The 14,387-nt window shown below is 33.7% G+C and overlaps 1 protein-coding gene across 16 annotated transcripts in view; it reads left to right on the top strand.

Moving 5' to 3' along the window:
- NEBL (nebulette) overlaps window positions 1-14,387 on the top strand; it is a 325,606-nt gene that overhangs the window by 202,471 nt on the left and 108,748 nt on the right. For 2 of the 16 annotated variants that reach the window (XM_037006049.2, XM_037006047.2), the window contains exons 6-8: window positions 2,380-2,432; window positions 10,435-10,550; window positions 12,760-12,831. The exons of 3 other annotated variants lie outside the window; for them this stretch is intronic. In XM_037006049.2, coding sequence (XP_036861944.2) covers window positions 10,503-10,550; window positions 12,760-12,831 — 120 coding nt within the window. In that variant the 5' untranslated portion in view covers window positions 2,380-2,432; window positions 10,435-10,502. Of the gene's footprint in view, window positions 1-2,379; window positions 2,433-5,931; window positions 6,003-10,434; window positions 10,551-11,811; window positions 12,227-12,252; window positions 12,672-12,759; window positions 12,832-14,387 lie in introns of those variants that run through there. 11 more of the 16 variants (XM_037006053.2, XM_037006055.2, XM_037006046.2 and 8 more) reach the window with 9 other exon arrangements.

Consider the following 14,387-nt stretch of genomic DNA (forward strand, 5'->3'; position numbering starts at 1 on the left):
CTGGGGCCTGACTGTGGTAAATTTATTGACATGTCTGCTATAGCTTTATTCATGAGTCTGTCCTATTTTCAATGAATAGCCATTTCAAGGGTACATAAATTGGCATAGAACACAAAAAGGGTAACAGCCTCAAAAGAAAACTCCCATTCATGAAACTGTGTATTACCACACATAGTATTTTGTAAACAAATACTATAAAATCATATTCATTCAAAGAATCATCTACCAAAAGCAAGTTATGTTTAACCCTAGAAAGCAAGGATGGTTTGATATTAGGAAGTCTAATGTAATAAAATTAATATGCTGTTTCTACTGATTAAAAAGTCAAATAAGAAAAACCATCTGCTGCTGAAGAAGCATTTGATAAAATTCTACAATTCATGACACAGCATTTCAAACACTTGGTTTTTGTGCTTTTTGCTCTTTCCAGTAAACCATGAACACTTATCAATTTTATAATGAGACAAGAATATATAAAAGTTTATAAGCCCTTGAGGGAAGATAATACATTTCTTTGTATTCCATGTTCCTTATTCATATAATGGTGTCTCAATAAGCATTTTAAATGGAACATTCCATTAAAATATTATTTTATAGTTTCTGAGAATTGTTAAGAAAACAGAAAGAGAGATTTTTTTCCTTTCCTTACAGGAGACCTTGTTTCAGGAGTTTATCTTTTCCTGTATAACATCAGCAATCAGCAGTGTCATTTGGAGAGTAATTGCTTTTCTTTAGGAGTCTAGATTTTATTCAGTTTTATATTTCTTATAATACCTAATGTAGTGATTCATACATAGTAGTTCAAATATTGCTATTTTCAATCAAATACTGAATTATTTGCTAATATATATGCAAGCAATATACATTTGTATTTCAAATTTATCAATGCTGTTGATTTGCTCTTCTAAGTCAGTCCCAAAGCATTCCTTTGGGAGATGGTAATATAACTGAAAATATAAAATGGAACAAATATGGAATAAAGTTGTGTTGGTCACCTAGTTTATTTTTTAAAAGTGTTTTTTATTTTTTTATTTTTACATTCATATTTTCAGAGCAACTAAATTATTATTAGTGTGAAGAATAAGAGAAGTTATTATAACCTTGAGAGAGAATGTTAGTTAAATTGAGAGGTAAGGAAAAGTAGTGCTTAAGAGATATTTTTTCCCATTTGTGATGACATGAAAACTTAATTTTTTTATATTGCAATAGACTGTCAAGAAATTCTTGCAACAATTGAATGCTATGATAAATATCTGCTTTTTAGAGCTTTGGACAGTGTTGTTGCTTGAGAAGTGAGCTTGAATTCCTGGTTAGATCATTGTGAGATAAATGCTTAAAAACTTTTCAAAGCCATATTCTTGGCTCTATCGGAATTTAATTTCCCACTGATTATGTTTATATCGATTTTGGAACATAGAGCCATGAATATATTCAGCATAGTTCTAACTGATGATTTTCCCATGTCTTGGGGATACATCCCTATTTTATGTGCATACGGAACCCACTTATACTGTCATATATATGGCATACTAGGTATTAGACTAGACTATGAAAATGTCCGTGTAGTTGTTTAAAGGTTGTGTCTTTATAATAGTTAAAAACATTTTGATGTATATGGGAATGGTTTTATAAATATCCTAAACTTTGTTAGCCATTCAATCATACCTAGTTAGGTTCTGACCTGTGTCAAAACACAAAGGGAGTTTTAAAAAGTAGATTCCAGCTGTATAACACTACAATGTTGAATGCACACAGTGGGTATATATGGTGAGGCATACATGAACATATATAGAAGGTCTTGATTCCAGTCCTGTCAATGTTACTTTTAAGAAAATTACTATACATTTTTGAGCTTCAGTTTTGGGATCTTGATAGTATTTGCTTCCCAGAAAGTTTATGAATAGGCCATGAGATATGTAAAGATACCACAGTGCCTTTATAGGATGACTAGGCAACTTAATAGAGCCTCTTCAAAGACTACCCTATTCAATATAGATCACTTCTATTTCTCTTTGACTGCCCCCCATGCGCCACCAAAAAAAAGTGATTTGATAAAAGAATTTGTTGCTGGATGACATTTTTACCTTTATGCTCTTTGTACTACAGTAGATAAGCTGACAAAGTTGGTAATCATACAATCTTAGAACTTGAAAGACTTCCAAGTCTTTACAGAGTTAGACTTCTACAGCTATATGGGCTTTTAAAAATTTATAATAGCTATAAGTTTTCTTTACAAACCTACCAAGATTTTTTTTTAAGAGAACACCTGATTGCCAGTTAAGTGTGACCAATTTGAAATACAAAAAATCCTATGAAGGGGTAAATTGTCTGTATAATAAAATCTCTTTTTTCCTTTTCCTCATTTGTAGCTTTTTACAGATGAGAACTAATGGACCAAAGACATCACATGACCCCCTACCACCACATGGCAGGTCAGTAGTGTGGGGTTTTGGACCCACATCTTGGGACGCCTCGGGTGGTAGGTGCTCTTTCCACTCTGCCCACCAGACATGGCACTTCCAGAGCTTATGCTTCTTCACATGATGGCTCTGACTATGGTTCATTCGGTGAGCATCTAGAGGGTTTGAAAACTCTTCTGTGCTCGGTCATTCTTGCTAATTGGTCATAGTGTTTTTGCTAAGCTAGAGAATAAAGTTTTGCTATCAGTTCAGTGTGGAATGTAATCTCATGCATGTGTTCTGTTTTTTGAGTATAACATAACTTGAACAGAAGCCCCGTTTTAGCATAGTACATGAATTGGTTACAATCTTTGTCAAATCATGGCCAGATATAATCACTGGTTCTGTCTTTATAATACAAACATCATAAAAACCTGTAATATCTTTAAAAGATACATTTTGGATGATGTTTTAAAAAATATTTAGACCTTATATCATAAACATTTAAGCCTTCGAATATTGAATATTTAAACAAAGATTGTTTAGATAGGATGTTCACCATTGTTGTGTTTTGGGGAAGTAAAAAAAAGTTAATAAAATACTGAACTTAAAGTAAAATAAAAAAATAAACTAAATAAAGAACTAGTTAAAGCATAAAACTGTGTGTAATTTTCTTTGTAAACTCTTCTGCAATTCTACTCTGGAAGATTAGATTTTATCAAACGGATAATTTACCCCTTTACAGAAATGTTTGTATTTTGAGTTGGCCACACTTAATTGGCAATCAGGTGTTCCCTTTAAAATATCTTGTTAAGGTTTGTTAAGAAAATCTAAAGCTGTTAGAGTACATTTTTAAAAACCATACATATGAATGCTTTGTTCAAGATGGGATAATACAATTTAGCTATTTATCCTGATTAAATTAAAATCTGAGGTTTCCCTAACTCATGACTATTAGTATAAGAGAAAGTAAATGCCATAAAGAATTGTCAAAGGAAATACATGTAATGATTTTAAGTCTTAATATAAGAAACCAAGTACAGCCTTGATCAAATGCACATGCAGTGATATTTCTGTAGGAAACATTTCATAGGATTATGATAATGTGTCTAGTATCAAAGCTTAAATAAAATCTTGAAAAAAGATGTCCTTGCTACTTCATTTACATATGTCAGCAAGAATATGTCCTTTTCAGCAAACTTTATATTTAAGTAAAGTTTTTGACATGAAAAAAGACAGAGAGGGATTGCTCTTTAAAAAGATCGCTTTTTAAAAATAGTGTCATAGAAGACTTTAAAAATAGTTACTCTGTGCTTTAAAAATGGCTGGGTTTATAGGGAATGGCTAAGCAAATAATTTAAAAAATTAACCATATTATTAAATGAAAGTCTGATTTTCAGCTCAGAGTGCTTACAAGGCCAGTATTTCTCTTATACAGTTATTATTGCTATTATATTTTGGGATGAATTTTTCCTAATATTCTTCAGTTATTTTGACAATTATTTTAATCAGTCTTGTGTAAATTACAGAATACATACTTAAAGTCACTGTTATCCTATTTACAATGAATTCTTACTATATTCTAAATTGTTTAGTTTTTAAAAATTAAAAAATTTATTAAGGTATATTAGTTTCAAGTATACAACATAAGTATTTTATATTTGTATATATTGCAAAATGATCATTGCAGTAAGTATAATTAACAATTGTTACCATATGTAGTTACAAGTTTTTTTTCTTGCGATGAGACCTTTTAAGATTTAGTTCCTTAATAATTTTCAAATATGCAATACAGTATTATCAACTCTAGTCATTGTGCTGTACATTATCCCCAAGACTTATTTATTTTATAATAGAAGTTTGTACCTTTTGACCACCTTAACCCATTTCATCTACCGCTACCCCCACCTTTGGTAACCACTAATCTGTTCTCTGCATCTATGAGCTCATTTTATTTTAAATTTTTAAGTTTTTTTAGATTCCACATATAATGAGATCATATAGTATTTGTTCTCTCTTATTTCACTGAGCATAATGCCCTCAAAGTAAGTAATATTCCACTGTGTGTATATAATGTGTATAATACACACAATAATATATAATTCCATTCTGTGTGTGTGTGTGTGTATATATATATATATATATACACACACATATATAAATGTATATCTACAAACACCACACTTTCTTTATCCACTCCTCCATCAATAGACAGACAGTCTTGCCCATTATATGTGATGCTGCAATGAACATGGGGTGTATATATTTTCTGGAGTTAGTGTTTTTATTTTCTTCAGATAAATACCCAGAAGTGGAATAGCTGAATCATGTGGTAGATCTATTTTTAATTCTTTGAGAAAATTCCCTTCTGTGTAAATTGTTATGTATTAAATCCCATTAAAAGAAAACTCACCAAATCTTTTTGGGTATGAAGGCAGCTTTGTACAAAGGGCAGGCTCTATTTTGGATACAATAAAATCTGCCTCTTAAATTATTTTCCATTCTACTTCCTTTGTTGGTGTGAACAATATCTTATATGCATCTAAATTGTCTTTAAGTATATTACAAAATTTATGTTGTCAGTATATGGTGATCAGTAGAAAAAAATGCTGCTTAAATATATTTGAACTCTTATTCTTTAGAGCGATTTCATCAACATACAGATAAGGAACAGAATAGCACCACGGCATAAGTGTATACCTTGAAATGCCTTTTTTAAAATTTGGAAGGTTAGTCTCTTAGATTGACTGGCAACTGTTGGTCCATTCACTATGAGATGTAGGCTTTTATTGTTGTTACAACATTTCACGGTACCAGCTCGGATCAGCTCATCTGAGGCAATTGTTCTCATCTGTCCGTCCTTCCCTTCCTCCCTCCCTTTCTTCCTTCCTTTCCTTCTCCCTCTTTTCCTTTCCCTGGGATAGACTGTTAAATATTTGCCAGCTTACCACTGCTTATAAATGTACATTAATGGAAAGCAGGAAAGCTTCTCCAGTTAGGTACCTATCAGGTCAAAGATGGTCATAATATTTTCATTGTCATTTGCTTTTACCATTGCTTTGAACTCCTGGGGAGTCTTGCTTTTGCTGATCATAGGAACTAAATTGTCTCCCTACCACAAGTACTGTTCTTTTAAAGAACCATTAGTGATGACAATTCTGTATAAAGATGGAAATTGAAAAAGCTGATAGAAAGTATCCCTACCAGAAAGAAATAGGAATTGTTCTCTGTTGTACTGCTGTATGCGCCAGTAGGTTGTACATAAACTGAAGCAGTACAGACCTGGGCTTGAATCTCTGTGAGAACTTGGTTAAGTTATTTCAAATCCCAGGGTTCATCTTTCTACAGAATTTTCAGCAGAGCTTGGATGAGGAATTACACAGATAGAATTTAAGTCCATAGATATTGCTTTATGTAACAGTATTTTTGACTCAAAGCACTTCATTACATTTGTGTATTATTGAAGATCCCAGCAGCTAAAAAAATACCCGTTTTGCTGTCTCCATCCAGGAAAGAAGCCGAGTCCTCTGGGGAAGAGAAGTAGGAGATATGTGTTCTGCTTGTTGCTCAAGATCTTTTCTGTTGAGAATTTGAAATTTAAAGGTTTTAATAGAAAAATATCATCTCAGTTAAACACTTAGATTCCTTAAATGATCCATCAGCCTCTTTATTAAGATTTTATACTTCAAACGGACACTGCTTTACAACATGGTTTAGAAAGGATTTACCTAACCAAATTGATGAGCAAATTGCTGGTGTGTTTTAAATTGGGTTATGTGAGTTAAAAATGGGAGGATCAGTGGAGGATATTTCACTATTTGGACTTTTTGCTGTTTAGATAAAGAAAGAGTTAATATTTTTCTTCATTAGACTGATAAACCTGGGAATAATTTTTTTCACTATGAATTTTCATAAAGTCCAGATACACAATAGATAAATGAAAATAAATGATAAAATGAAGGGGTAAAAATTAAATTCAAGGCTTATACAGGAAATAGAGTAGGTGTAAAGGCTCTGTTTCTGCAGTTAACTGACCAGCAACTGAGTTATTTATAAAGGGTTCAAAGTTCAAACAGGCTTAACCTTTTTGTGCTAGGATAAGTGATTTCCGTATATTTATTTCATCAATCTCTCCTCTGAGGTCACCAGTGGCTAGAGGCTCCTCCCATGCTCTGCTGTCTTCTTCTCTCTCCATTGTATACTCCAGTGACACTGAACGTTTGGTGTCTCCAACTCTCGTCTCTAGATTTTTGCAAATGCACTTTGGATGCCTTCTCTGTACACCATCTCTTCACCTAATAATTCGGCTTAAATAACCTCTCTAGGGGGAGATGTGAATGTTTCTTGGTTTCTGTTAAATATTCTTCCTATGAAGTCATATAGCTCCCTTACTTCCCTCTTAGAAACATTATTACACTTTTGCCAAAAAAGGGCCAAATTGTCTATTTTTGCATGTATTTACAGGAGTTATTGTCCTAGTGGTTGTTTTCAATACGCTCTACAGTCCCCAAGCCTTTCCTTTTCTTTCTTGAATATAAGGATTTTCTCCTTATTATCTGATTTCTACATCTTAATATATTATTTTTTCACCCTGGAAACATGACAAAAACAGCTTTTTTCTGCAAATGTCTAGGAAATTATTTACTGTGTTTTCATAAAATTCATAAATCATGTAAGCAGGATATGTTTTGAATTAATTGGTAGAACATCTATCCTGAAGAGTTCAAGAATTGCCAACACTGATCAAGCCTGATTTCTTTCTGGTTCTTGATATGGTGTTGACAGCCAAAGAAAGAGCTTCTTCAATAAATCCACTCTCATATTCAAGTTTTTCCAGATGTGAGAAGTAATTAAATCTTTGCATCTATTGAAGACTTGAATGCTTTTCAAGAGGGAACTGGCAGCTGTGATGAATTAACTCTGCCTGGGTGCATGTGTGTGTTATGTGTATGTGTGTATTGTGTGTGAATATATATATATACAAGCATACATGTGCCCTTTGCCAATAATCAAGTGATATCAGACCTGAAAACAAAACAAAAAACTAATTGCAATCAACACCAAAAATTATTGCAGCTATATTTCACAATTGAGAGAATAGGGCTTAATCCAATAAGTCTTCTCTCTTTCTGTTTTTTGCAGAATGTTAAGAAAGCAATAAGGATAATTAAATCATTTACATCTCTTAAAGAGTATTTTTTTCAAATAATGGTGAAATTATAACTCATAAAATGTAAAATGAACCCATCTCAAAGATTTTAACTCATTAACTAATGAGGGCACCAGTAAGATGTTACAATTGGTTTAAAGGTGAATTGGAAGAACCATGCATAAATGAGGAATAAAGGATGCTGAAAGGAATTTACAAATATATGTAAAAAGGGACTCTCAACAAGGCAATAATCAATTGCTTTCCCCAGGATACAATTAATTTGCATTTGTATGAATAAAGCATCATTAGTGTTGTTATCAATTTTCAATAATTTATGGTATTGTAAAGTAGTTCCAAGACAGTGAAAGGCCAAATTAGCTAGAAGGTAACACTAGATAAGACACAATGTAATTTTTTTTTAAGTCTTTCACAGTTTTTCCTGCCATATTCTAGGAAAGGGATACTTTGATAGTGCCTGATCCTTTGGTTCTGATTACAGGCCACACAGAGGCCATTCAAACCTTGGGCTTCTCTAATTGGGAAGGATTATGGATGTGATTGTGGTATTAGCTTTGTTGTTATTAAAACTGAACTAATATCACAGTAAGTAGCATATTAAGCCAAAAGTCTTTCAGTTCATGGAGTTAGGTTATTTTAGATGCTGAATAGGAATACTTTTATCCTTGTGAACATGTTTAGAATAATAGATATTTTTAACTGTGGCATCCCAACCACACCCAACCTGGAAACTGTGCCAAAAATTATTTGCAATTTGTTGTTCTCCAATACCAGTCTAGATATGTAGCTATCATTTTTGAAGAAGATCTATATTTGTGAAAACAGGAATATGAATACAGAGAACACTCTTAAAGCTTATTTTAATGGGATAATTGGTAATGGTGACAATTATTCAGGTTGCTTTGTATTCTTTTGCTTTCTAATTAAGAACCAGTAATGAAATCGCTATTACAAAGGAAAAAAATAGGCTTAATGAATGTAAATTGTAAAAATAGATTGGGCTAATATTAAGCATAACTCTTCTCTTTTATAAAGAAGACAGATTGTCCTAGAGAGCTTACATTTCTCGTTTTAAGAAATGATTTCTCCCTTTTGTCATGTTTTGGTAGAAGTTCTCTTTTGGACAGATGCCAAACAGTGAAGAAAAATATGAGGCAAAAGTAAAATAACCAGTGATTCAACTGAGAAGCAGGAACCTTCTGGGAGACAGTCATTAACAAAATCCAGGCAACTGGAAATGAACATATGAAAGACTGCCATGGCAGGCAAACACATCAGATGAACTAATTCCTCTGCCACCTAACCATTTAGGGAATATATTTTATAATAATGTTGAAATAACTTTTAAAGTGCAAAAATTCAGTTTATCTCTTTAAGTTTTCCTCAAGGTAGAACTGAATTTCCAGCAATTTCAATTATCATGAATTCTCATTTGCTCATTTTTTTCATTCATCACCGTGTTGAGGGAAAGCACATGTTCTATCACTAGAAAGAAGAGAAGGGAGGAAAAAGTGAAATAGGTACAAAACAATTGTAAAATCCAGGAGATTCTTAGGACATGCGACCTTCAGAACACTGAATACAGCCAAGCACTGCATGACTCATTATGGTGGTATATACTCATTTCCTTGGCCAGGGGCTGTGTCCACTGAGACCTGCATGACCATGAGACTAGACAGTTGCTATGGAAACACATCTGCTGACATACAAACATCAAACCCTAAAAACACAGAAGACTTCTGTATTATAATATACAAGTTAGCTCTTGTCTTTAGGCTGTTATGCTACATGAGGCCCTTGTGGCTTTTGAAAACATACCTATGGTATAAGAGTATTGCCCTTTCAAATGAGAAGACCCTTAGTATCAAGCACTTTTCCTGGAACTGTGTACCTTTACTGAATAGCTGAAAAGTCTTGTGTTTGTTAAGGGGCTTTGCTATATTTTAAATGCTTTCCTTTTCTTAACTTTTGGCGATTCAGTTTTTCTCTTTATGGAGAATAAAGGCAGGGGGATTAAATAATTTGCCCTGGAGGGTATGGGAGAGCCAGACCTGAAAGTAGGGGTTCTAGTATAAGTAATATGATCCCACTTTGTCTCTGCATCAGGGCATGGGTCGAGGACTAAAGTAAAAAGTTAACAAAATAAATGAAATGCTCAGTAAGTAAAAGGGATTAGTAATTATCCACATATTCCCTTTTGGGGTGCCTTGAGGTGAAAGCAGGTAATAAAGCACAACACTGAACTTGGATTATAAGAAGGAAAAAGAGGATGATAGGGAATTTTGAAACCTCATAGCTCCATGAAGAACACATTCTTTTAATTCCCTAAGTCACATTTTTGAGCTTTGCTTTGAGACAGTACAGGGCTTAACATGTTTTAGAGAAAACTGTACATGAATTTTGTATTTAGGTAAAATGAAAAAAAATGCATTCAAAAAAAGGAATAATGTATCTAGCTTGCCAACATTAAGGAGTTCATCCAGCAAATATTGAAGGATGGGTTTTATTTCCTTTCCTACCTGATCTTAGCACAAAGTGTGTTTTACTTAGTACTTGATCTCTAACACCAAGCACAGTGCCTGGAATAACAACATCTAAATGAATGAACATAGGCTATGGTTAAGTTCCGCTCCCAGTGCTCCATTGAATAACTTTGTGAATAAGACAAATAATTAATTTCTCTGGAGCTTAATCTTGTCCTCTGTAAAAGAGAGGGCTTTAGTAGGGTTGATTTCTAGAATCCCTGTAGCTTTAAACTTCTGATTCTAAAATCTCAAATGGAAAATTTGCTTTTACATTGCATATGGTACTTGGTTTTGCTCCCCAAACTTCTGTGCATAATCTCAACAAATTTTCTTCTTTCAGTGTGGTGAAGTGTCAATAAGAATCTATTACATGATGGGAAGTGAGAAAATAGCAACCATGGAAGCCCAATGAAGGTAATTCACCAAGGGGGAATAGATGTCACCATGAGCAAACAGGTATTGTCACTTCAAATACTAGCCAGAAAGGGCGTCTTAGGGAGTTTTGGCAAGATTTTCTCCCTGTACCTCTAAAGGTTTACAGGAAAGTCTGATAGAAATTGCTCTTCTCTATTTTTCAACTAAAGATATTGTTATGGATCTTCTGTAGAATGTTAGAATGGTCTTTTGGCAGAGGACTTGATGAAGCAGACTGAGTCCACACATTATGGACCTATAAGGAGCAAATATAATGTACAGAGAATTTCCTTGTAGAATCCTCTAAACTGGAATGATATGTTATTATTATTTTATTTTAAAGCGAAAGTTTTCAAATTCATCACTCTGAGTTTCTTTTTGGTGTTTGGCTGGTAATCAGGAAATGTAATGCCCTTAATTTAACCTAGGTCAAAAACTATTTCATGAAAAGACCAGCAAATTTTCTAGAGTATTTATTTTTTCAGAGTAGAACGATGTTTCCCTAAGTAGCATTTCATAGAAGGATGTTTGTTCTCTGGAGTATTGGGTATCATTCAAAAAAAAAGGTAAGTAGGTAGGTAGATTAGATTAAATGAATAAAGTTTCATGTTTGGAAAATTCTGGGTTAAATAGACTTAGTTTTCTTGGCTGCAAATCTTCTCAGAGATTCTCATGTGTCATTATACCATGTAGATCTCTAAGAGACAGAAGTAAAGATTAGTATATGCGTTTCCCCAAATACGTTTGTTTATGAGATCCTGTTTTCTCCTCCAGAGTATTTTGTGGAACTTTAGCCATATGGAAAACAATTTGAGAAATAGTATTACATGATGACTGAAGAATATTTTTCCTGATCAGAATTTTTAGTTTAGGTGAGGCCAAGTCAATTAAAAAAATTTTTTTAAAATTTGATATGGTATCAGGAGAAAATAGCATTATACTTGGCTACTTAGAGTGATGTATTTTGTATAAAATTTATATTTTATAATGTTTCATTATTGACCATAGTGTATATTTTGCACAGATATGCTCTGTCTTTGTAAAAATTAATTTACTCTAGGATTTAAATATCCAAATGGATTAATTATAAAGTTGTATAGAATCTTAGGCTAAATTGACATTAAAGGATTGTTTTGTGAAATATATTTTTAATCATATAACTGATGACACATACCACATTATAAATATTATTATAATTTATTTTTACAAACTTTCTAAGCATGCAGTATAACTTAAGAATATACAAATAACTAGTGAATGTGTAAAAATTGACACAATGGGCAGAATTGAAAGAGGATGATTATTTTTTTTGAAACAGTGGTGTTTCTAGAATTCTTAAATGATATATCAACCTATGTTAACAGCAACTTCTCATGTGTAATGATGTTTACAATTAAAATAATGCAGTAGCAGTGTAAGATTAACAGTCATAATTAACTCAGAATAGATTCTTTGAAGTGGTTTAAAGGGCTTTTCATTATAAATTACTAACCTTTAATCAGTTAATAAAAAGTGATCATTTTTTTAGAATGTGAGAAGTATGTGTTTGTCTCATAAAAAATTTAATTTAGGTTAATGAAATGAGTTTGCATGATCCAGATTCACCATACCCAAGCAGAGATACGCCTGCCATTCCAGTGAAAGCTTTATTTAGATGGAATTGAGGAATCTTTGTGATAACAGGCTCTGGACTGTGCTATCTTGAGTGCTACAGCTGGGTAATTTTCTCAGATTCTTTAAGTCTCTTTCAAACTACTTTATGAGTGAATTGAATTAGTGAAGTATAAATTAATGGTTTCTTTTGGATTTCTTCAGCAGTTTGAAGAATGTTGACTTTAAACATTTATAAAATTTAATTTTGCCTGTTAAAATGGCATTTCCACTTGCGAGGCTAGCCCTGTTCCCTCCACTTACATGCAGTTATGATAAGGAGGGGGAAGTATGAGCTAAATAAGGAGGAAGCTGGGCAAGGTCATTCTGCCAGGACACCAGAGACTCCAAGCTCTCAAGGGTAGTGTAGTACACAGAAAGGCGCTACATTAGTGAATTAAAAAAAAGTATGTACATATGGAAAGACTAAAAATGAGGGTCCCTGTAATTGAGGATATAAAAAATGAAACTGAAGAGGAAAAACCAGGGGAAGAAGAAAATGAGGAAGACCAGGTAAGTGGGAAAACCCCTGCTGAAGAAGGTGTTTGTTCCTCTAAGGCAGTGGTTAGAAAAATGTGTCCTTTCCTTTTTCTCTACACAGATATTCTTTAAGCCTGTGATAGAAGATCTAAGGATGGAATTGGCCAAAAAATGCACCAAACTCATTAGTGATGTAAGTGACTTAAGTCATTTTTGTCTTACTTTGCATGACAAGTGCGGCACTGTTATGTCATAGAGTCATGGAGCAGGGGAGAAAACCATGGAATCATCCATAAAGACACAGTTATTTTCCAGATCATGGAACTAAGCCCAGAAATTTTAGGTGATCTCCCCAAGGTCACCTTTACAGATCATTCCTGTGGGAGCTGGTCTCTGTGTTCTTAATCCAGAAGCCTGTGCCTTATGAATTTCATAGTCACTCTGGCATGAAACCATAAAACGTCAAATTTCAGAGCATGTTCCATTTGAGAATCCCAAAACCTTTTAAAACTTGTATAATGATGTAACTTGTTTAGGGAGGATCTCTATCTAAATGAGGGACTTTAAAAAAAAATGTTTGGGGACCTTTCGAGGACTCTGAAGAAAGCAATAATTTTGCAAACCAGGAAAATGCCTATACCTAAATGTATATAACATTAATTTACAATTTAGGATTCATGGATTACTGAACTGCAAACTTAATGATGCTGATGTTAGTGCAAAGGAGCATTTTTGTTGTGACTGTTTTCATGAACTGGGATCAGTTTATATTATGTTTCCAGGGAATCCTAGAATTACAGAATTATTTTACATACATATACACTTGAAATTATGTATTGATAAGCCAGTAAATATCTAAACTAAGATTCTAGAAGCACCAAGAAAAACATTGTTCGGCAGGGACAAGCATGTACATGATCCTCATTAAAACAGTTGTAAAGGAATTGCTGGCACAGAGGGAAGGTGACTCAGGAAAAAATGAGTGGATGCCTATGTCTGTAGAGAGGTGAACTCAGTACTGGTTGTTTCTGTTGTTAATGAGCAAACTGCTCAGAATATTTTTCAAATGTTTGTTTTCAAAGGAAATCAGTCCTGGGTGGTTGGGGTAGTGTACTGCCATGTTCTCAGAAGTCAACCTGCCTGAGTCAACTTAACAGTAATCATGGGGAGGTTAGCCTGACTGGGCTCAGCTCCTCAAGGGCATCATCCATAATGGTAAGATTAAACAATGAAATGTATAGTAAACTGTCTGGAATCATGTGAGTACTCAGGTGATGCTGGTGGCTATTCACTACTCTGTAAATCACTTTTGTAGCCATCCAATCACACTTCTGTATGACTCTCTATTGCCTTGTGGTTTGTCCAGAAGAGTCAGAGGATGGTGGGAATCATACCTCTTTCCATATATTTGACATGTGATGTAACTGAATTTTAAATGGAGCATTTCTTTGTGCTATTACTTAATAGTCATAAGCTACTACATGTGAAAGTTTTTTGTAAAGTGTAATAAAAATGAAAGGTCAGTGACAACAATAATGTCAGCCACAGCAAAGATTTATGAAGGACTCTGTGCCTGGCGCTGCACCTTGTGAAGTTGGTTCTACGGCTTTTTCCCATTTTAGAGGTGAGAGACAAAGGCTCAGAGAGGTTAAATAACTTGCCTGGGTCACACAGTTAAACAATGGGGAGCAGGCCTTGAACACAAAGCCCTGTCTCAGCCTCCCTGCTGTGTTGTCTCTCACTAGATTT

Source organism: Manis javanica, chromosome 2, assembly GCF_040802235.1.
Source record: "Manis javanica isolate MJ-LG chromosome 2, MJ_LKY, whole genome shotgun sequence".
NCBI lineage: Eukaryota > Metazoa > Chordata > Mammalia > Pholidota > Manidae > Manis > Manis javanica.